At 46.9% G+C, this 22,772-nt stretch overlaps 1 protein-coding gene across 1 annotated transcript in view; it reads left to right on the top strand.

The window, feature by feature from the left end:
• Positions 1–22,772, top strand: part of TANC1 (tetratricopeptide repeat, ankyrin repeat and coiled-coil containing 1) — a gene marked incomplete at its 5' end in the record, with an annotated part of 112,578 nt that overhangs the window by 84,665 nt on the left and 5,141 nt on the right. The window contains 6 exons of the mRNA XM_081815480.1: positions 788–896; positions 1,894–2,016; positions 8,015–8,251; positions 10,332–10,517; positions 13,077–13,189; positions 13,655–13,673. Coding sequence (XP_081671606.1) covers positions 788–896; positions 1,894–2,016; positions 8,015–8,251; positions 10,332–10,517; positions 13,077–13,189; positions 13,655–13,673 — 787 coding nt within the window. The remainder of the gene's footprint in view (positions 1–787; positions 897–1,893; positions 2,017–8,014; positions 8,252–10,331; positions 10,518–13,076; positions 13,190–13,654; positions 13,674–22,772) is intronic.

Here is a 22,772-nt window from a genome sequence, read left to right as displayed (position 1 = left end):
TTGCAGATGTGGAGAGCGTACTGGGTGGAACGGCTCCTTCATGAAAGGGCTGGTGGGGGATTAGTTGGTAGTGTTAGTTGAATGTCCACCGCGTGCCCAGACCTAGCAAGTCCACTTGTGCATCTTAGCTTTCTCCTCACACCCCGCCCCCCCGCCCCCCGACAAGGATCTGTGTTCCATCCAAGGCTAGAATTCTAGGTGTTTCTGTCATGAGCTGTTGCTTGCCTGGCTCGATTTTTCTTTCCTTCTCATTGTCAGGTCTTCTCCTTTGGCCAGGTCTACTCCCAGTGGTGATTATGCTGAGGGAGGCCTGAATTCCTGGTCCAGTGATGGTTCTGCTCCATCTGTACATCCGTCCATCCAAGAAATACATATTTGAATGGTTGCTAAGGGGTGGGCATTTGCTTGGCTTTGTGACTATCTGTGCCTTAGACAAGACCCTTAACCTAATAGGATTTACATTTTTGTGAGGGACCTAAGTAAACAAGGTGATGGCTGATGGATGAGGGACAGAGTGGGTGGTTCCAAAAATAAAGACCTGCCCCATCCTAGAACTTCTTTCTAGGTCACTCCACAGAGATAGGGGAATCCAGAGAAAGCCCTAAAATGACGGGAAAAATAAACAGCATTGGCCATCTTTTTAAAGAGGCAACTTTTCACCTATTTTGTATGGTGATACTGAAGCACCAGGAGAACAGTTCAGAGTTGTGTGGAGATGTTCACACCTGAGAGCCTACAGTTCATGGAACGGGGTCTTTGTTCCCAGCCTTTGTGTTTCTTGTCCTAGGAATGGGCACGCTCTCCTGGCCTTCATGTTCTCTCGACAAGAGGGTAAGCTGAACCGCCAGCAGACCATGGAGCTTGGCCATCACATACTGAAGGCACACATTTTCAAGGTGAGACACACCGCTGCCAGGAAGAGTTTCATTGTCATTTTGATGGGTTTTGGAGATTTTCAACAGCTTTATCAACCCTCGCAGAGCTTTCCATGAGCCCCATTTGTTTTTCCCCCTTTGAGTCTCTTTTAAAAGTTCCTTTTCACCTAAAGATTCCACTTCATTCATTCCCTTTTGTTTCTTGGGTACTTAGTTGTTGAAGAGCCTGAGCTACATGACCTGTGGGGTTTCGCACTCCCTGGATTTTCCGGTTGTGTCCCTATTTCTCATGGTCTAGTTTAACATGTTCTCTTTCCTCTGGATTTCCTATCATTTGGTAGTTATATCTAGAGGCTTAATCAGGTTCAGGTTTGATTGTTGCTTTTTTGGGGGGGTGGGCAGAGTGTCACAGTTTCTTTAGAGTTTAAACTCTTAAGTCTCTCGGGGGTTTCTGGCATCAGGAGGTACAGAATTTGTGGTTGCTTCTCTTAGTGTGATGTTACCAGTAACTACTGATCTCTGCCTGGACTCTTCATGAAGGGTTACAGAATGGTGATATTCCAATTTTTATCCTTCCTTTATGAAATGATTGGAGAACTTGTATAAAAAGAAACTTTCTCGGGACGCCTGGGTGGCTCAGTCGTTAGGCGTCTGCCTTTGGTTCAGGTCATAATCCCAGGGTCCTGGGATGGAGCCCCGCATCGGGCTCCCTGCTCAGTGGGAAGCCTACTTCTCCCTCTCCCACTCCCCCTGCTTGTGTTCCCTCTCTCGCTGTCTCTGTCAAATAAATAAATAAAATCTTTAAAAAAAAAAAAAAAAAAGTTTCTCCTTCGGTGTAGTGTATGTAGCAAGGGCAGGCGTATTCCTTGACTCTCGGTTTTAGGGAGGGAAGTCAGACTCCTAGGTCCTGGTGTCCTTGTGTTAGTGCCCAGCTGCACCCTCCCAGGCGTACCCCATTGCAGCCTGATGTGGCTGGGATAGGAGACATGGACACCCATTTGTCTCTGATTGCTTCCAGGGCCTCAGTAAGAAGACGGGAATCTCTTCGAGCCACCTCCAGGCCCTGTGGATCGGGTACAGCACCGAGGGGCTGTCTGCTGCCCTGGCCTCTCTCAGGAACCTCTACACTCCCAACGTGAAGGTGAGCGACACTCTGCATGGAGAGCCAGAGCCCCCAGCCCCTGCCACCATTCCTTCAGCCGTTCCGCCTTTCCCTGCCCTGGACAGTGGCCAGAGGAGCTGCCGGAGCTGCTAATGATGCTTTTTCCCCTGATTCACACAGGCTTGAATGCCCTATGACTGGTTCTCTTCCAGAAGTTTAGCTTTTGCTTGGGCAGGAAAATGTGGGCTGCTGTGTGAGCACGTGGTGACAGTTTCAGAGCGGATGTGCTGAGGAAGCAATTCACAAAGGAAACCAAAGGTTAAAGGGAGATTTCCAGGGAAAATGGATTTTTAAAGTGTCCTGGGTTTCTAATCTGGACTATCTCTTTATGGTTCATAGGAAATTAAGCATTGATGAGCGACAACAAAGCGATGGGTACACAGAGACAAACTGTTCTAGAAGTGGCACATACACGTGTGTCTGTGACCATGGGACGTGTAGCAGGGGTCGGCCCGCTGCTGGGCCCGGAGGCGTCCTCACTCTTGATCACTGGCTGTCATGTGACAGTATTCTGCTGTGCTTTTTAGAGTAGATTTTCCTTCCTCCTTTAACCCAGTCTGAGAATCTAAAACACATGAGGGCCAAGTGTCTGTTACGGCAACAAAGAAGGGCCAACTCCCAAAGAGTGTGGGAATGACTGGTTTACATTACAGCAGCTTACAACCATCTTGTCCAGTGCAAAGTAAAAAGATCATAAATGTCTTCCACTGGACATGTCAGCTAGACTCCAGGCCTTTCAGCCCCAGGTCCTGACATGCCCTGCTGCATGCAGAAGCCCTGAGGCAGTTTCTCAAGGAGCCAGGTCCTCCTGTTCCAACACCTCCATGAACACAGTCCTGCCTGTTACCTTCTCAGTAGCATGAAGGGCCAGTGTAAGTAAGTAAGTGGTCATGTGGGGAAGGACATGCGAAGCCCTGGAGGTTTCTGGGCATCCCCCCTCCCTTTTCCTCCCTTCAGTTCCTCCCTGGGGACACTCCTGGGGGACTCCTGCCCCTCTCCTCCCACCTTGTCTGCAAACCCCACCCTCAGCACCTGCACCTTAGCTGTGTGTCTGAGTATGGACCTTGCAGAACGCTTCCCTGGTAGATAGAGTTCTTCCCCCCGTGCTTCTTCCTCTGCCTTCCTGGTGCTTGGGAGAGGGTAGAATGAGCAGACCGAGAGGCGCCCAGGTGTCAGGAAGGATGTGGCAGCGCTCCAAGTCTGGGGCAGCTCCCCTGGAGCCCTGATGCCCGTGCAGCGCCCTGGTGTTGGGTAGAAAAAGGCCACTGCTCCTGGATGGATGCAAACCGGGGCTTTGCGAAGATAAGCACTGCCTCGTTCAGGCAGCCTCCGCCCACTGTCAGGGTTCCAGGCTTGATGAGCCCAGGGCACCTTGGATTTCAGCCGGACTCCCCTCTTGGCTGGTCACCTGACAGCGAAGCACCCCTGGAGAGCCCCTCACAAGAACCCTGTGCTCTGCCCCGCTCCCTCATTTAACAGACATAGGTGTGAATGCTGTGTCCCTGGCTGAACCCACATGAACGTTGTACAAGCCGGATGGATCGGGATGCCGGTGTTTGTAGTTAAGGAGAACTAGCTCCTACTGATCACAGGGAGCTCTTCCTTTCTGGATGGAGTTACTCTAAAAGAAAGGTGGAGGACAGGGCTGAGTTTAGATTTCACATAGTGAAGAAAGTCATATTAAGAATTTTTGTTTTGGGCGCCTGGGTGGCTCAGTTGGTTAAGCGACTGCCTTCGGCTCAGGTCATGATCCTGGAGTCCCTGGATCGAGTCCCGCATCGGGCTCCCTGCTCGGCGGGGAGCCTGCTTCTCCCTCTGACCCTCCCCCCTCTCATGTGCTCTCTCTCTCTCAAATAAATAAATAAAATCTTTAAAAAAAAAAAAAAAAAAGAATTTTTGTTTTACTTAGATTTTATAGAAATGAGAGTTGAGGTTACTGTGATAACATTGTTTCATCTTTCCTTTTAGCTAAAAGTGCATCTTTTGGCTTCTCCATAATTAGTAAAATTCTGTAATGATGAGGAAGAAAAATAAAATGGCAATATCTGTTTCCACTACTTGAATGAATTATGGGCACAAAAGTTACTCTTTTAATGTGGAGAAAAGTAAATGGGAAGTATACCCTGTTGCGTACGAGTTCTTAAGACAGTAAATTAAAAGGTACAGTGTAAGAATGTAATGAGCTTGACCCTCCTGAGATCATACTTACCTTTTCAACATCCTCGCAATTTTAAGAGTTATTTATCTTTGTTTTATGGAACTCTAGTGTCACCTACATCTACACAATGCCCAGAATTCTATAACTTGGTTATAGAATTTTAAGGCTTTCCATTATCCTTCTGTGTCTTTTATGTTTCAAGGAAAAAGGGGTTTTCACAGAATCTTGAACAAATTACAGTAATTTAAAATTATGCATGCAATTAAGGAACTTTTTTTAGAGAGTATTAAATGTTGTCATACAGGAATGAATGTCATTTTGAGCAATAATTGCAGTTTGCCACTTTGGTAAATTAAAGTGACTTGCTCCAGAATGATTACTTGGTAGATGAATTTTAATTTTACTGGCATGCCAGTGATTTCTAACAGTGTAGTCTCCCCTTGCAGGCTGGGGTCATGCCGGCCCACTGGGGTCCTGGCTGCCAGTGCCTCTGGGCTCCTGCCCAGCCGGTTCTTTTCCTCACACAGTCCCATCAGAGTGGCAGCCAGCCATGAGCTTCCCAAGGCTGTGAACTGGGAGAACTGAGGCTGTGATTCTTCCAGCGGAAGGCAGAGGAGAGGAGAGGAGACAGGAATTAGGCGTGGACTTTGGCCTGACTTCCTTTGATGGAAAGGATCTGGTCATATTCTGCATGACAATTGGGCAGAACACATTTAAAGCGGTTGTGTTGGTGTGAACCTGTGGGGTACTTGGAAAACTGGGACTCCAGTGCTGCTTCTGGTTTTTCATGATCTCATTGCTTTGCCTGTCTCCTTCAGCCCCCTTTTTTTATTTTCTTGGATTCATTAAACCAGACGTTTATAGATAATATTGCCATTTCCAAATGTTATCCAGGGAGAGCTTATGTGGCAGCGAGGATCAGGAAATTTCCATGTAGTTAGGAATATATGTATAGGATGAACCATGAAACACCTTCCTTGAATGCAGAGTAATCTTAGCTAGAACCGCTACAGCCGTTAGATCACGACAGTAATTAGCGTTGTGCCCAGAGCTGATCTGTGCCTTTCCCCTGTGAGCCTCTTGTTTTCTCACCTGTCAGATTGGAGGTAACAGAAGAGCCTGTCTCATAGTGATCAGAAACCTCATCAACATGTTACCACTTTTGGAAGAACATTTGGCATCTACTGTGTGATACTAAAAAAACAAAATTCAACCAAAGTAAATTTGAAGATCTAATTGCCTTTATTAAGGGACTCATGAGTAGGGCAGCATCCCACCTCGCAAGTAGAGTGGCACCCGGAGGAGTTGTACAAAATGGAAGGTTTTTATAGGATGGAGAGTGGGGGAAGAAAGTTATAAGCAAAAGTAAAGAAACGATTGTTCCAGGCAAGGTCAACTTGCCTTAGGGGAAAGGGCAGGGGGTCTCATGCAGATTCTCTCATCTTCCTATGGCTGGTAGAGAAGGCCCATGTGACAGATTACCTCATTGGTGCAGATCAGAAAATTCCAGATTGACGGGTTAAAACTTACGTTTCTGGAGGAGGTTGAAACTACAACCAGGTTAGGTATTAAGCCCCGGTTTGGTCATTTGGCATGGCCCAAGTAACGCCATTTTGGGCTGGTGGTTTTCTTTTTAACAGTGGTGAAGTGATGAGTTCTTTTTATTAATTTTGCTTACTTTCAGGGAACTGCGACTCGGCTGTAGGCACCTGAGAACTTCTGGATGTGCCTTTTGGTGGCTGTTATAGGAGGTGCCCACATCTGCCCTCAAATAAGCAGGAGGTCTCCCTGCTACTCTGTGCTAGTGACAGTGGTGGTGGGGAGGGGGTTGGGGATAGGTAGACCTCTGGGGTGCCAGGCACGTGGCAGGCTCCCTTCTGTGCCTTCCAGGGGTCAGGGACCTGGGGTCTTGGCCCTTCTAAAGAGTCTGCGGAAGGTGACGGACAGTAGCAGTTCGTATTTATTTAGCGCTTACAGGATGCTGAGGGCTGTGCCAAGAGCCGTATGTGTGTGAGGCATGTTCATTTTTAATCTTCACAACAACTCAAAGAAGTGGAACTCTTCTGTCCATTTTTCAGATGAGGACACTAAGGCTGGGGGCACTTGGTATCATGCCCCAAATCACACAGCTGCTAGGGTGCCTGGCTCTGAGCAAGCCCGTGCTTTGCCGCTGCATTTATTTATCACCTGCTGTGTTTACAGCCCGGGTGCCAACTAGATTCCCTTGGGAGCTCCTGGTACCAGGGCCAAGTCAAAATCTCCAAGGGTGGGCCTCCAGCATTGGAAACTTTGAAGCTCCCAGGGGGTTTCCGTGTGCAGCGGGGTTAAGAACTGTGGGCTAGGGGAAGAGCCACAAACCGATTGGGGGTTAAGTGGTAAAAATACCAGCAGCATTACACCAACGAAGGAAATGTTTTTCCCAAGAAGCAGATGAAGTGTGAGTTGATGACAGATATCTTTAGGAAAGCTCTGCCTCCAAGCACATACCTTCCAGATCAAGTCTTGTAAGGAATCCAGCAAGAAAGTACTAAAAGTACACCTTCCAACATCGTTAACAGAGTACCTATTGGGTAGAATGGGATGGCATACTGTTGTTGTCTTAGGAGGCACCTGAAGCAAGAGAGATTGAGTAATTTTCTAAAAGTCACAAAGCAAGTTTAGTGGGTGATGGATGTAGTAATTAGTAGAAAAAGCAGGTTATTTTCTGGGAGTCTTGTGCTGCTGATAATCCCAGAGGCACATGAACATTTTAACATGTTCTACTTTTACTTTCAGGGACGCTTCTTTGTAAAGAAAAGAGTATTTACCTTTACTTTTGGCTTTACTAGGTCACTGTTAATTATTTAATCCTGTGATGATTATTTGCCAGAAAAGTGAATTTTCTGTTTTTATTTAAACAGTGATTTTTCAAAGTGTGGTCTGCCAACCAACAGTATCCATACCATCTGGGAAATCATTAAAAATGCACAGTCTCAACCCTCCTCCAGACCTAACGAATCAGAAATCTGGGGGTGGGGCCTGAGGATGTGCATTTTAAGTGTCTTTTTTAAATAAAAAGTTTTTGTGGTTTTTTTATTTTTAATTTTGGTTTAAAAAAAACCCATAAAATTTAGTATCGTAACTATTTGTAAGTGCAGAAATCAGTAGTGTTAAGTATACCCCTATTACTGTGTAATAGATCTCCAGAACTTTTTCATCACATAAAACTAAAATGCTGTGCTCATTAAACAACTCATTTTCCCCTCCCCTCACCCCCAGGTAACCACCATTCTACTTCTGTCTCTCTGGATTTGACTTCTCTAGGTAGCCCATGTAAGGGGTCATACAGTGTTTGTCTTTTTGTGACTGGCTTGTTTTTTACTTAGCATCATGTCCTCAAGGTTCATCCATGGTGCAGCGTGTGACAGGACTGCCTTCCTTTTAGAGGCTGGAAAATACTCCATCCACTTCTGTTTCTCCATTCATGAGTCTGCAGACATTTTAGTTAGTTTCCTTCTCTTGGCTACTGTGACTGGTGCCGCCGTGAACACGGGCGTGCAGGTATCTCTGAGATCCTGATTTCCCTTCCATTGCATATGCTCCCAGAACATATGGGATTGCTACATCCTGAGGAAACTCCGCACGGTTTTCCAGAGCAGCTACCACTTTAGATTTCCACCACCAAGAAAGTGCATGGTCAGTGTATTCCCGGGTCATACTGTTGCACACTCTAGCTTGAGAACCCCGGATTAAAGTAAGGATGCTGCCCCTCTCCGCAAACGCTGTTGTGACCGACATTTATGTGAGAAATTAATCTTGTTGGGGGATGTTATTCAACAGGTGAGCCGGCTCCTGATTTTGGGAGGGGCCAACGTGAACTACAGGACAGAAGTGTTAAATAATGCCCCAATCCTGTGCGTCCAGTCCCACCTCGGCCACGAGGAAGTGGTCACTCTGCTCCTGGAATTTGGCGCCTGCCTGGAGGGAATGTCCGAGAACGGCATGACCGCCCTCTGCTATGCTGCTGCTGCTGGCCATATGAAGCTGGTGTGTCTGCTGGCCAAGAAGGGGGCCAGGGTAAGCCGGTGGCATTCCCCAGTGGGTGGCGGTGGGGGGAGTGTCTTCAGAGCCCTGCTAGAATTACCGTCAGCTGGGCCAGCCTCTCTACTTTGTCGAATTGCAACAAATAGAAATTGCCACACAAACAAAGGGTGAGCTGCCTGTGTCAGGCAGTGCCCAATGGTGGTGCTCACCTCCGCAGCCTAGGGAAGGGAGAGGGTCCTGTGTGTTGCTCATCAGCTCTTAACTCTGCTTCGTACTGCCCAAGGGGAGGCAGAATACCAAGGACGCCCCTGGCCACTGGCATCATGAGTGGGGGGGTCATCCTTTCAAAAGCCTGGAAATGGTGACCTAGAGCTCAATCACAGATTTTAACACAGCACTGGATTGGTTGAAAAGATTTTAGATGTTTGATGTTTTTCCTTTCTTCTGCCTATCCCATTTCATTCCATGTCTCTCTCTCTCTCAATTTTTTTTTTTAAGATTTTATTTGTCAAAGAGAGAGAGAAACATGAGCAGGGGGAGGGGCTGAGGGAGAGGGAGAAGCAGGCTCCCCACGGAGCAGGGAGCCTGACACAGGGCTTGATTCCAGGACCCTGGGATCATGACCTGAGCCGAAGGCAGACGCTTCACCGACTGAGCCACCCAGGCACCCCTCATGTTTCTTTTTTTAAATAATAAATTGAGTCCTATGGATCTTAGAAGCCACGTGCTTGAGCATGCTTGAGCGCATGACACGGGAGCTGGACAGCCCAGAATCCTCATTTCTCCACCTGCCAGCTAGGGTACAGGGCACGCTGTGGAGCCTGCGTGCCTCAGGCTTCTCATCTGTAAAATGAGTCTGACAACAGTATCTACCACAGGGCTGCTGTGCGAGCATTAAATAAATGTAACTGTGTTACTAAACAAGTTACTCTAGGACCATTAATGTTAAGAGATTAAATGAGAACAGTGCCAAGCTCACAGTAGACTCTGTTTAGGTTTACTATAAGCATTTTGTTGGGAGAGAGGGGATGTGCAATAGAAATAAATCACTGGTGTTTGTCTTTATGGTTAATTAGGATATTAAAGTTTCAACAAAGACATTAATTAGGCTTATAGTAACTATGGGAGCCTTTTTGTTTTTTCCCTCAAAAATACAACGTTTCGGACGAATGAACTTTAGCTCACCGAAGAAGAACAGTGTTGCAGTTAAGCCTTCCCAGTGGGTGCCTTTGTGCACGTCTCCATGCCTTCAGGTCTACATCTTAAATTGTGGTTTCTTTATTCCGAGGCTGGCCAGCCCCCTCCCATCATAGCTGAAAGCGCTGTGGGAGGAGGCTGAGTGTCATGCAGGTGGCTCCTGCAGAGCTTTTGGGTGGGGGTGCAGAGTGTCCCCAGAATCTGTAAGGTGGTGAGGGTGGACCCTGAGCTCCTCTACCAGTCCAGTATTTCTGGGATTAGACAGGGCAAGGCACATTGTCTGCTGCCTCTTGGACCTTTAGGAGGTAAGCCACACTTAGACACTAGCCATGTGGCGAGCTGGCCTTTCCAGGCTTTGAGGCCCCACTTTACATGCTAACATGTCCTAGCTCACCTGACTGTACATGGCCTCCTTCCCTAGTTACATAGCCCTCAGGGTCCTTTCCTGCTCTTCCCTGTTCATAGCTAGATTTTTCTAGATCCCTGCCTTTTGCTGGCTCTCCTGGTTCAGTGGCTGAACTGCTTTATTTCCCCAAATCCCAGCTTGTCACAGCAGATTTAGTGTGTTCCACTCATGGCAACCAGCATTGGGAAGCCTACGGCTTTGGCTGAGGTTTTGGTCTGTGCCTCCCACGTCTCCCAGAGAAGTTGGAGCTCTAAGTCATTTGCTGGAGAGACAGGAATTGAAGGTGCCCTGTGATTGCTAGACCTACAAAGGGTCCCTCTGGCCTGGAGTCCATTCACTACTAGGAAATCATTCAAGTGGAGATTCAGTGCTCCAGAGAAAGTTGCATTGGAATGCGAACAAACCCCACAAGCATCTGCAGTGGGATGTGGTTTGTGCACTTCATTTGGGGTGCACCCGCTTTCTCCGAGGGGAGGTGATACTAAACCGTGACCTTCTCCTGCCCCCCAGGTGGACCACTTGGATAAGAAAGGCCAGTGTGCACTGGTGCACAGCGCACTGAGGGGCCACGGTGACATTCTCCGGTACCTGCTGACCTGTGAGTGGTCGGCAGGCCCTCCCCAGCCGGGCGCACTGAGGAAGAGCCAAGCCCTGCAGCAGGCGCTGACGGCGGCCTCCAGCATGGGCCATAGCTCGGTGAGTCCCGCGCTACGAGGTCCCTCATGGGAAACTCTAAGCCTCACCCCAGTGTGGGTCAGGTGCTTTTTCCAGTCATCTTAGTTGCTAGACTGTGATGCACATATGAAAGAAAATGAGGATTTCAAGAAATGGCAGTTGGTTTGACCCACGTGCACAGACCTTCTGCTGGCGTCCCACCCTTCCCAGGAGAGAACAGAGTCCAGGGTCTCGGTGCGCATGCGCACTCACGCACTGCCCCCCCCCTCCCCCCCGTCGTGATATGCTTTCTCTGTTCCTTTTTGGCAGTGTCCCAGTTTCTCGTCTGTTGTACGTTTACCCTCCAGCCCGGCTGTCTTCAACTTTTTTCTCTTTGATTCATTCTTTTGTCCTTGTGATCTTTTAAAAATAATCACGTGGAATGCTAATTCTAAAGTTGTTAGTGAGTATTTGAAGCATTTTTAAAAATAGGACTTGAAAGTTCTGGTAGCATGTAAGAATGCTTGTCATTCACAGTTCCTGCACTGAAGGAAAGCTTCACGTAGTAGTTAAATAGAGCACTTATTTTTGGTAGGTGTCGGTATTTCTCAGTTTGAGGATTTAATTGTCGTCTCCTGACGCATGGGTCTGGGAACTTAATAACATTTTACCTGTTCTCTTCTACCTGTTTCTCACTCTGTATTACTTTCAAGCAATTAGAGTTGCCAGTATTTGGTAAGATTCTAACCCACAATGATTTTATAGTGAATTTGGGTGCAAAGCCAGCTGGCTGGCTGACTTTTTGGCATTTAAGACACAATGGGAGACACATGGACATGTACACACACACCCATGTGCACACGTGTGTGCATGCATATGCACCGAAAGCTGGCTTAATTGTGGCATTTAACACATTAAAAGTACACATGGACAGTGTGCTTAAGCCAGCACAATATATTGCAACAAGTGCAGAAATACAAGAGAATATAGCTGTCTTCTGTTAAGACATGTAAAAAAGATTTACAGCAGTATGAAACAATGCCAACCAACTTACCTATATGTTTTAGCTTTGGAAAGAGTAGTAATTTCATTTCAAAAATACATGTTTCATAGCAGTATGTTAAATGTTACTATGTAATGGGTGTATTATTATTCCTTTAAAATAAAACTGTAAATGTGTTTTTTAACTAGCCATATACGTAGATGCACAGAGAGCATGTTAAATAGACAAATCTGCAAATGGAGATGTTTTTCCTTTTTTAAAGTGCTCCCTAAATCTGTGTGGGAACACAGAGTGTGAAAAATCATCATAGGAAGGACAGTGAATGCCACGTATAGATGTGACCTTTATCTCAACTCCCGTTACACTCAACTTGTTTCAGAGCTGGCTGGGAGAAAGGCTGTGCAGAAGCAGCCTCCTTGGGGCCCTAATCTGTCTCCTGGAAGGGGCAGGGCTCCTTCACCAGAAGACTTGAAGGGTGTATTCCTTTGCTAATGCTGTTGGAACAAGTGACCTCAAACTGCAGTGGCTTCAAATAACACACACCTATTCTCTTACAGTTCTGGAGGTCCGAAGGCTGAAATTCAGCTGTCAGAACGCCAGTGTTCCTTCTGGAGGATCTAGAGGAGAACGTTTCCTTGCTTTTTTAGAGCTTCTAGAAGCCTTGTATTCCTTAGATAGTGGCCCCTTCCTCTGTATTCAAAGTGTGTAACTCTAACTTATGCTTCTCTCATCCCAACTCCTTCCTCTGACCTTGGTTCCTCCCGTCCCTCTTTTGAGGAGTGTGATTATGTCAGGTGTATGTGAGATGTACACCTGGATAATTCAGGATAATCATCTCATGTCAAGATTCATAATCACATCTGCAGATTCCCTCTTGTCCTATAAGGTAACATTCACAGGTTTCCAGGATGAGGATGTGGACATATTTGAGGCCATGATGCAGCCTACCACAAAGGGTGTGGATTGGGAGAAGGGAAATAGGGCCTCGTGATGATCTCCTCCTGGTGCTGTTGCTCAGGGTGAACACTGGCTTGGGGCTCACATGCTGCCGTTTCCCCGCGAGCCAGCACTCCTGCCTCCATACTTGTGATCCAAAGCGCTGTTTGATAAGGGAGAAGGGAAACGAACTAGGGAAAAGGAGAAGAATATTGTCAGTAGAAAAATCATCTGGATGATACTATTTATTTTATTTTATTGAAAGGGTATATCTTGTTTTGTTTCCTGTCTTTGTGAAAAAAACAGATTCACCATCTCCTGGCGATTTATGCAGAAACTGCACTTTGTATGATCTCCCGTGTCCTTTGTTGATTAGGCTGGCATATTTGGGTCATGTTGGAATTCATTAGAATTCTGAGTACCTAGTCATCCTGAACAATGTTGCTGAAATTTACTGAGTTTTTTTTTTAATTCTTCTCAAAGTGAAAATGTGAATAGCATATGAATTATGCTTGAAAACAGTTTTCATTATATTTTGTCTCCTTGCGCAGCATGAGATAATCATGGTTACAAAAACAACACCCTCTCTCCTTTGATACATGGGATATAATAAGCACATATGGCTCTGAGAACTCATTAAGTCACCTTGCCACTTCTGACAGGTGGTCCAGTGCTTGCTGGGGCTGGAGAAGGAACACGAAATAGACGTCAATGGCACTGATGCGCTGTGGGGAGAAACAGGTAATTATGGTTCCCCTGCTTGTGGTCTGGGCTGGCTTTCTTGATGGTTTAGCTCCCATTTTGGCCTAAATTGTTTTAAAAATGACTTGGGATGCACGTAGTCCTATTATTTTATCACAAGGCATTTGAAGTGTAGAGCTTTTAAAACTTCCCAAATGAGTAGTAAAAACTTTTCTTGAAGCAAATAAAATCATTTTGAATTAGACTAGCAGTTCCTGCAACATCTGATGAATCTCAGCTAGAAAGATGGTAGTTTCTGCTTGGTGGAGTCTTCCGTATCCGAACCAACCTGATCTTCTATGAACAATGCAGTCTGAGCAGAGTGGGAACTTCCAGCCTCGTATTCAGATAAATCAAAGGTATTGGGCAAGGAAGGCTGCAGCCAGCCTTGCAGAATGAGAGCAGGACTCCAGCCTCGGGGTGGGGGCACACTTAAAATCCTGACTACAAGCTACCAAATCCCTTTTCACTGTTGTGGGGTATGCATGTTTAACTGCAGTGTGGGAGGGAAGCCTGAGGTGAGTACATTGTAATGAAGATCTGAGTTGGTTACTTGTCAGATTAATACAGATGATGCTGCTTTGAAATTTTCCACTTGACTATTTTGAGATTCAAAAGACAAGACTTCAGGTGATGAGTTGCTATTGAATAGGTGTAACCAAGAGTGTTAAAATGCATTTCCAGGTTGTGTTTTGTGGCATACCTTGGAGATATTACAGGTTCAGCTCCAGACCAGCACAATAAAGCAAATAACACAATAAAGTGAGTCAAATGAATTTTTGGGTCTCCCAGTCCATATAAATGTTCACCCTATACTGTAGCCTGCTAAGTGTGTAGTAGCATTACGTCTTTAAAAAATATACATACCTCAATTAAAAAATTTTTGTAAAAAAAAAAACGGTCATCTAAGCTTTCAGTGAGTCATAATCACTGATCAGAGATCATCATAACAAATACAGTAATGAAAAAGTTTAAATATTGCAAGAATTACCAAAACGTGACACAAAGACACGGAGTAAGCAACCGCTATTGGAATTGAAAGGTTGCCACAGACTTTTAATTTGTAAAAAACACAGTATCTGTGAAGTGCACTAAAGTTAGTACCCTAAAACAAGGTATGCCTGTGTCTGAGTTCAGTTTCTACCTGCACAGAAGTATTTCCGAATGCTTCTGAATTATTTCTTAACCAGCCAAATGCTAGTGTGTAGCTCGGGAAGAGCCTCAGTTGCCCAGCAGGGAGTACAGGTCTGCACTTCCGAGCCTCCTGGTGCCCTCTCTCTGGGGTTGCTGCCTCGGGAGTGGCTTACAAAGCTAGTCTGTGGTACCTCAGGAGGAGGTGGCGTGGGCCCTGGGTCTGGGGAGAAGGCAGGACCCAGATGGGGTTTGATTATGCTTGGGCTAAACGTTACAGATTTAAATAGTGTCCTGTATTCCTTGGAGCCTTTCCTCCACCCGTTTAGGCTGCTCTGTAATGTGGCAAAAGCGAAGTGTCCCTCCACAGCCACACTGTGTTGTGCCTAGCAGTGAGGCACCCGCCGGGTCAGCACATGACTTGGCTTTGTGCTGAGCCAGAAGGTCGGAATCCCTGTGAGGGCTGCCCCACCATGGGCACTGTTTCTGTTTGCTGGGGACCTTGGAAGTAAAAGCAGTTGTTTCGCTTCGTGGTTTTGTTTGGTCCTCATTCCTGAGTGTGGTCAGTGGTGCTTTGTGTCTCAAGCGCTCTAGAATGGAGCTTGTCGGTCTCTAGCCACGGCTTGAGGGTGGGATCCTGCAAGCGGTCTTGTCAGGGGTGTGGAAAGATGACAGAATACCTGGAAGCATATGGATAAAGCAGTTCGGTATTTCTTTTTGAACCTTTGTAGAAGTTAATATGGGTCTGCTCAGTATATGTTTAGCGACGGCCAGCTGGACTTTAAAATACCCGCTGATGCGGTAACCGGGCAGGGTCTCCTTGGTCTGTGTTTGGCTCATCTTCCCATCATTTCTCTGTGCAGCGAGGCTGCCCTGTTGGTACATGGCAGCTACCTGCCCTTCTCTGCGCTCACGGCCACATTCCAGAAGTGGGGGAGCTAAGTCTGTGCACAAAATCCTCCCCCGCTTTTTTGCCGGGAGAGGCCCTTGCGTGCCTTGTGTATCTCCTTTATATTGCAGAAGTGTTGTTTTCGTGCCTGTTGCTGATTAGAAGCCGCAGGTTGTCCGTGATGACAGCTGACAGCCGGAAAGGGGGGAGCCCAGGGAACAGCAGCCCTGTGGAGGTTCCCTGGTCACTCGGGCCAGTCCCTGTGGGGTGGGTGGGAGTAGGGACAGCCATGTGCCTTCTGTACCCTGGGCGTCTCCCTGCTGATGACCTGGAGTCACCAGATGTCATCACAAAAGGGGATGGTTCCTCTCTTAGGTTGAAAGTATAATAGATTTTAAAGACATTCATCTAAAATAGTAACTTTAATTTGGGGGTTTATTGCCGTAAACCTACAGCTTATAGAAAACTTACAGGATGTCTACTGGTTTTAAGAACAGAGAGCTTCCATGTATGTAAGTTTCCCTTTCACCCGCATCTGGGCCCATTTGCTTCTCATGTCTGGTTGATGTTTAGAGTCCAGCCCCTGAAAACCTGCTCTGGAGTCTGGTAGCTCTTTCGCACCTGCCCTCCGTGGAGAGGTGGTGGGGCCCGTCAGAGAACACGGAGGCACTGAGGAGGGAGCTGCTGGTGCGGGGCTGAGCCTCTGCTCCGTGACGTTCACAGACGTGGCCAGACAATCTCCGGCCCGTGCTTGCTTCCGGGGCAGCCTGGAACATGACCCAACATGACAGGAACCCTTCAGATGCTTGTGTTCTCTCTGTTTCAGGCATTCCTCAGTCGTGACAAGTAATTGTGCTGGCTCCCACAAAGTCCCAACCTAACTGAGTTACTGTTTCCATATCTGTGTCTGTTGTAAATTAGCCCAAACTGAAATGGTTGGAGATGCCTGACTGGTGACCTCATGCTGGTGCAAATTGTCAGAGGAGCTGCGTTTCCCAGCCGCAGGCAACGCTCGAGCCTGTGAGCCTGCTGTCTGAGTTTTGGGTCAGAATGCCTCTTACTTTGTAGGGAAACAGAGGCCCTTCTATTTCAGCCTTTGTCATTTTATGTGCAAACGTGCCTGTCTTGCCGCAGAGCCTTCCCCACCCCTGACTCCGCTGGGTCACTTTGCAGTTAACCATTTATACATTTGGTTGTTGATGTTGTGCATTTGATCAAAGGTTGTTTTCCCCAGATTGTGGGCTTGAAGAGGGCAGACACTTCCCGGTCTCTTGTGTTCCCCTGTGTGAATGGCAACTGTTGTCCCGCAGGACTTTCTGTGATGTTGGAAGTGCACTCTGTGCTCTCCAGCCTGCTAGCCACGAGCCACTGGCCTCAACTGGTGCTTGTCACTTGGGTGTTGGCTCAGTGCACAAGCTGGTTTATAGAAAACAAGGCCATCTGGTTTTAGGGTAGGTGACATTAACCTTGCAGAATAATTTGGGAGACAGTTCGTTGTTGGAGTGGGAGAGGGAAGGATCCTGTTGCTCATAAGGCCCCAGTCTGGCGGTTTCTTTGTGTCTGTCATTGCACCGGTCGTGTCCTGCTGGATTCCAGGCTGGCTTAGAAACTCTTGTCGGAGTCGGCGCCGCACGTGTGCTGAGGGTGGAGCTGGCTGCTGGCTTGCATCTTGGGGAAGACAGCTAGTAGCCACCAGACGTGGCGTGGGCGGGACTGGTAGCCCAGAGCGTGGGTGCCCGCCCATCCCTGTGTGCATAACGTCCTGATGTCCCCCTCCTGCACCGCTGGCTCGACTGCCCACCCCACATGTGCTGTGCCCCCACACTGGAAGCCCTTCCCACTGCTTTCCCGCTGGCCTGTCCACAGGCCTGAGGCCCAGGGCTCCGTGCCCATCAGCAGACTGCTCCCTGGGCTCCCCTTCCTTGATTTCTGCAAGGGGATGCCCTGTCAGGGGAAGTTAGAAGTCTGGCTGAAATCCTTCCTGTCAAGTGTTCTCTTCTGTTGCTCAGGCTATTTCAGTTGGTAAATACTTTCTAAGGAAGTTTAGTCATTGTAAATACTATGGTGTTTTTTTTTTTTAAGATTTTATTTATTTATTTGACAGAGAGAGAGAGAGAGAGTGTGTGTGTGTGTGTGTGTGTGTGTGTGCGCGCGCGCGCGCACAAACAGGGGAATGGCAGGGTAGGACCTGACTGCCTCTGGAACTTGAACCTGAGGTCTAGCCCTGTCAGCCGGGGCGTTTCCAGGCTGATTTAGGGGGAGGAAGTACTCACACCTATTTCCCTACTGGACCATGAAGCTGGGTAATGAGTTGTACTGCGTCCTTGATGTTTTCAAAGTTGCCGTCTTATCTCCCTGGAACTGCTTTAATTTCCCACTCTGTGGCTCTGCCTGCCCTCCCAGAGGTGGAGTGACCTTCAGCTCTGAATCACAGGTGGACCCAGGCCATGGATGGCTGAGCTTATCACACTCAAGGCTGCCCCAGAATAAGGTGCATACACCCCAGGGAACAGGATGCCTTATTGTTGGTTTAAAAATGACCCTTTGTGGGACGCCTGGGTGGCTCAGTCAGTTAAGTGTCTGCCTTCGGCTCAGGTCATGATCCCAGAGTCCTGGGATCAAGTCCCACATCGGGCTCCCTGCTCAGTGAGGAGCCTGCCTCTCCTTCTCCCTCTGCCTCTGCTGCTCCCCCTGCTTCTCCCCCTGCTTGTGCGCATGCTCTCTCTCTCTCTGACAAATAAATAATAAATAAAATCTTAATTAAAAAATGACCCTTTGTTCATTCAGATTTTACTTGACAGTTTTTAGAGAGAGGAGGGCTACCACTTGGTAACAGTCTAAAAGTAAATTTAAAACTTACTGGATTGAGTTTGGCATTCTTGTATGTATGGACATCTCCGAGCAGATTTTCAGGTGAGAGGCTGGAAGGAAAAGCGTTGGTCCATTGCTTGTTGGGGCATGTGGAGAGTTTGTGTTAAGCACTTCTCTAAACGTATCCTGCTTAGAAAAGCGAAGTGACTTGCTGTTGTACACCTAGGATACTCCATTTTTGGAGGTCCTCAGAATCTCACCAAGCTGTTGTTGGGGAAATCCTTGTCAAGGCATTCTTTTCTCTGCTAGTGTTTGAGAAAGTGCATAAAATTAGTGGAAATTCAGATTTTGTCAGTCCAAATGAAGGTAGAAGTTCTTGATAGTTTTTGGCCTAAAAGCATGGGAGAGGGGTAACCCAGGACCCTAGAGGGTGTGGGGAGGGAATAACCCAGGATGAGTGTGGTAATCAGGATCCTGGAGGGTATGGGAGAGGGAGTAGCTCAGGACCCTCAAGGGAGGGGGGGAGGGATGGGATAAGCTAGGACCCTATAAGGGGAAGGACAAAGCCCGGTAATATAGGACCCTGGAGGAGGGGCTAACCTAGGCTCTGGAAGGAAGGAGATGGGCATGAAGGCCACCCTAAAGTAGAGAGAGATTTGGGGGTAAGAACTAAGGGAGCTGGGTTTGTCTGTACCCTGTCTTCTTCCTGCTCTGGCAGACCCCTGGGGTTTGCCCCTGGCATGGGTACACTGTGGAGAGCCATTCCTGTCTGCTGATAGGACAGCAGAAATCAGCTACCTGTGTGTGCCTGCAGGTGGGGGGCAGGGAGTGGGACGTGCTGAAAACCCACACAGTGCAGCTCAGGTGCAAATGAACCGGAAGCTTGACCACTTACCGTAATTCTGTTCATCACTTGTAAAATGTTGCTTTTGCTGTGCAGAGAGTCCATCCTTCCTGTGAGTAGTTCCTTACTGTTCATTAAAAAACCGCAACAAACTTCTGCTTTTCAGCATTAGAAACTTGTACTCCTCTGCATTGAGGTAGCTTAGAGCATCTGTACCTACAGTGCTGCTCGTTCTTTCACTCCGCGAAGGACTATACATGGTTCATGTGCACTTCCACAGAAAAGTCCTAATTGTTTCTTTCAAATTCTTTTTTTTTTTTTTAAAGATTTTATTTATTTATTTGAGAGAGAGAGAATGAGAGAGAGCGAGTACATGAGAGGGGGGAGGGTCAGAGGGAGAAGCAGACTCCCTGCCGAGCAGGGACCCCGATGCGGGACTCGATCCAGGGACTCCAGGATCATGACCTGAGCCGAAGGCAGTCGCTTAACCAACTGAGCCACCCAGGCGCCCTGTTTCTTTCAAATTCTTATTGAAACGTTTGGATCCTTCCTTCCTTGCTTCCTTCCTTCTAGGCTGAATGTGAACTTGTATAGAATGGTTCTGTGGAAGGGCGTCTGGGCAACTCAGTCGGTTAAGCATCTGGCTCTTGGTTTTGGCTCAGGTCGTGATCTCAGGGTCCTGGCATCGAGCCCCGCTCCGGGCTCTCCGCTCAACAGGGAGTCTGCTTCTCCCTCTTGCTCTGCCCTTCCCCCCAGTCATGCTTTCTCTCTCTCTCTCAAATAAATAAAATTAAAAAAAAAAAAAGCTGTTCTGTGGAAATGCCCCCTTTAACCCTGACCCCTTGCATGGAGTCCTGCACGTAACTATCCTCCCTGCATGGCCAGCCCCTTAAGGAGAGCAAAACCACACATTATACATGCTTTAAATAATATGGTGTGTAAGAGGATCTATTGGAAAATGTGAGCATTCTAAGCACACTTTAGAAGTGACAGCTTTTAAAAGCTGTGTTCTTCTGATAGATTTTTTAGAACAAAGTCTGTATGAAATGTGATTTATGTTGTCCATGTTTTAGGAAATTGTTCTTAAATTGAATTTATGTTATTTATAGTACACATTATTCCTCAAGGGGTTTGAAGAGGCTTATTTGAAATAATACATGAAAGAATAGGAAAAAACTGAAGTCAAGAATAGGACAGAGGAAGCAGCACAGTATTCCTGCTCCAGTTTTGGCCTTAGGATGCCATGTGACCAGAGTTTGAAGGAAACATAGTCATTGTAGATTATTCTTTTTGTCTGTGGGAGAAAGCTTAACAGTTCTTCAGAAGAAAAGTGTCTTCTGGTACTCTTGTTCCAAAACAACATTCATAGTCTGCTTGGTTAGTTGGATATTTTTTAAAGGAGACTTTCTGGAGGCAATAGCAGAGGAGTTCAGATCTTGGACTTCATATCCTATCTCTGCCTCCCACTAGCTGTGTGACCTCAGGCAAATTGGTTTAACTTCTCTGGGCCTTATTTTCCTCATCTGTAATACGGGGTGAGTGATACTTGCCTCATAGAAGTTAGTTGTGTATTAAATGAATGTATGCATTTAAAGGGCCATGAAGTGTCAATGTAGGAAGCATTTTATAGGTGTCATAGTAGAATATTAATATATGTCAGGATCTTCCTATTTCTACTGAGAGCATGGATCCAGGTTCATTCGACTGTTTGGGTTTAATTCCTGACCGTGATTGGCTCTGGGTTCAGGGCAAATCATGTAACAATTCCTTCACCTCAATAAAAATGTACTTAACAATCATCTCATTCAAAGGATTCTTGTCAAGATTAAATAAAAGTTCACCCACAGTATTTTACCCAGAGCTTGGCCGTTGTAAGTGTTCAACAGATACTGCATGCTGCCAGGGTTCTGATAAACTGATTGTTAATATCTAATGTTACTTATGTAGACATTTTGTCTTGGTAGATTGTTGAAACAGATATTTAAGTGATAAGATCTTAGTTTGCGATTATTTTGCAGGTATGAGGGACGGAAATGGATTTTGGTTACATGTGAAGTCCTGTTTCGTGGCAGTTGTACATTTTATTTCCTTATTGAATTCCTTGGCCATTTGAGGTTCATGTTTTAATCCCCACACAGAGATGGACGGTGTGTTTGTACAGAACTTGTAACATGTCAGGAGTGTTCTGGTTCCTCAGATTTGGTTCCTGCCTTGTTTTCACCTCCATAGGTAGCTCACTGGGAGCTGGGACCATGTGGTGGGGAGTCCGCGTTTTATGTGATGCTCAGTGGCCACCTGTTGCCTGGTTACACAGATGCCCTCCCCTCCATCCTGGCTGCCACAGGCCCTCCTGGGGGACTTGTGCCAAATGGAGAACACGAAGCAGGGGCTGAACAAGGATGGTGTTCCCAGCAACGACTTAGACTCATGGAGCATTTGGGCAGTGCTGGCTACCCACTCCTAAGGGCCCCGAGCCCACCCAGCAGGAGGGCTTTGTTCAAGGCTGGGGGTGCTGGAGGCTTCTCAGGGGTTCATCTCCCAATGCAGTGGTATTTTTCAGTAAAAGTAATCTTTCTCGTGTTTCGTTTTACTCTTTACCTTGTTGAGGATTACATCAAATAACTGCCTGGCCTCTGTGGAGATGAAGAATTTATAGCTATTGGGAAGTTGTTCTTCTTTTGAACAGAAGCCCTCCCTTCCCCCTCAATGATGGAAGCAAGTGCCTGACAAAGCAAGACCGGGAGATTTGGCTTTTATAAATCTTCCCTCCATTCCTGGAAGATGGAGCAGGGGGCGTTGCCTAGCTTTTGTTTGGGGCTTAGTGCTGCTTTCATTCAGGCCGTGGACTTTGGGGGCCAGGCTTTCGGCCAGCCCAGACTCAGAAGACAGCAAAGCCAAACACAGCAGGGGTGGGGGGCAGCCTCCCCCTGAACAACTTAACCCGTCTGTTGTTGGAGATCAAGGGAGAGGGGCTGCCATTCCCAAAAAGTTTTTTTAAAATCATAAAATTCCTAATTGCAGTTTACCTTTTAGATAAAATAGCTGAGGATTTTCCAGCATTGCGTGTGCACTCTTTACTTTTGTTCTTCTCCCTTACTGTTGAGTGGGATTTGTCCAGCGAGCCTCTAGTTGAGGTTCAAACATCGCTGCCTTTGGCACATCTAATGGTTTCCATCTTGGTTGCAGCTAGAATTGCATTTATGAGAATCCTGCTCATTACTAATGTTGGCAGTTTCCTCTTTTTAATCTTCCACTCATTTATATAAAAGGTGGAAACGCTAGTATATTAGGAAATAAAGTGCACCAATAAACATAAGTGTGCAAGCATAGCAGAGCCAGTTTGTCCGTGTCACGCTCTCAGCCATCTTGGCAGGACAACCCCTCCACAGGTGTAGACTCTGCTAATGTGCCCGTCTCTGGCCTAGGAGGGCGGTGTGGGTACTCTGTGTGATGAATGTATGAAAAGGTCGCTTTCTGGAAGTAGGAACCACCTCTGTGTGCACTGACCTGTCACCCTTCTCTCAAAGTCTCTAAATTAGGAGCAGAAGCATCTGAGGCAGGGGGGAAGGGGGATAATTATCCATTGTTCAAACCCTCGAGCCTGCACCTGTGTATTTAAGGGACAGATCTGCCATAAAATGTTATAAACAGCCCTGTTTACAGAATGACTGAGTTCTGGCAAGTTGACAGTGGAGTTTTTGTAGGTCAGACCTTTGCCCAGAGAACTTTAATGTGTCAAAGATTCCTGCAAATGATCAGTTTACAAAGAACCATATCTGATGTCTTCAATAAATTCATATTATTGAGAGTAAATTGGGTTTTCTTAACATGAACCTCTGCCGTGACAGATCTCATGCTCTGAAGACAGGATGGTATTGCTGAGGTACAATTATTCAGGATCGTCAGAGGATATATGCTTTCGTGGGAACTTAATTAGAAAAA

The sequence above is a fragment of the Leptonychotes weddellii genome, chromosome 3 (genome assembly GCF_054177405.1).
Source record: "Leptonychotes weddellii isolate Sample4059 chromosome 3, ASM5417740v2, whole genome shotgun sequence".
Classification (NCBI taxonomy): Eukaryota; Metazoa; Chordata; class Mammalia; order Carnivora; family Phocidae; genus Leptonychotes; species Leptonychotes weddellii.
Note: the sequence above shows the minus strand (reverse complement) of the source record. Positions and strands in the feature narration are given on the sequence as shown.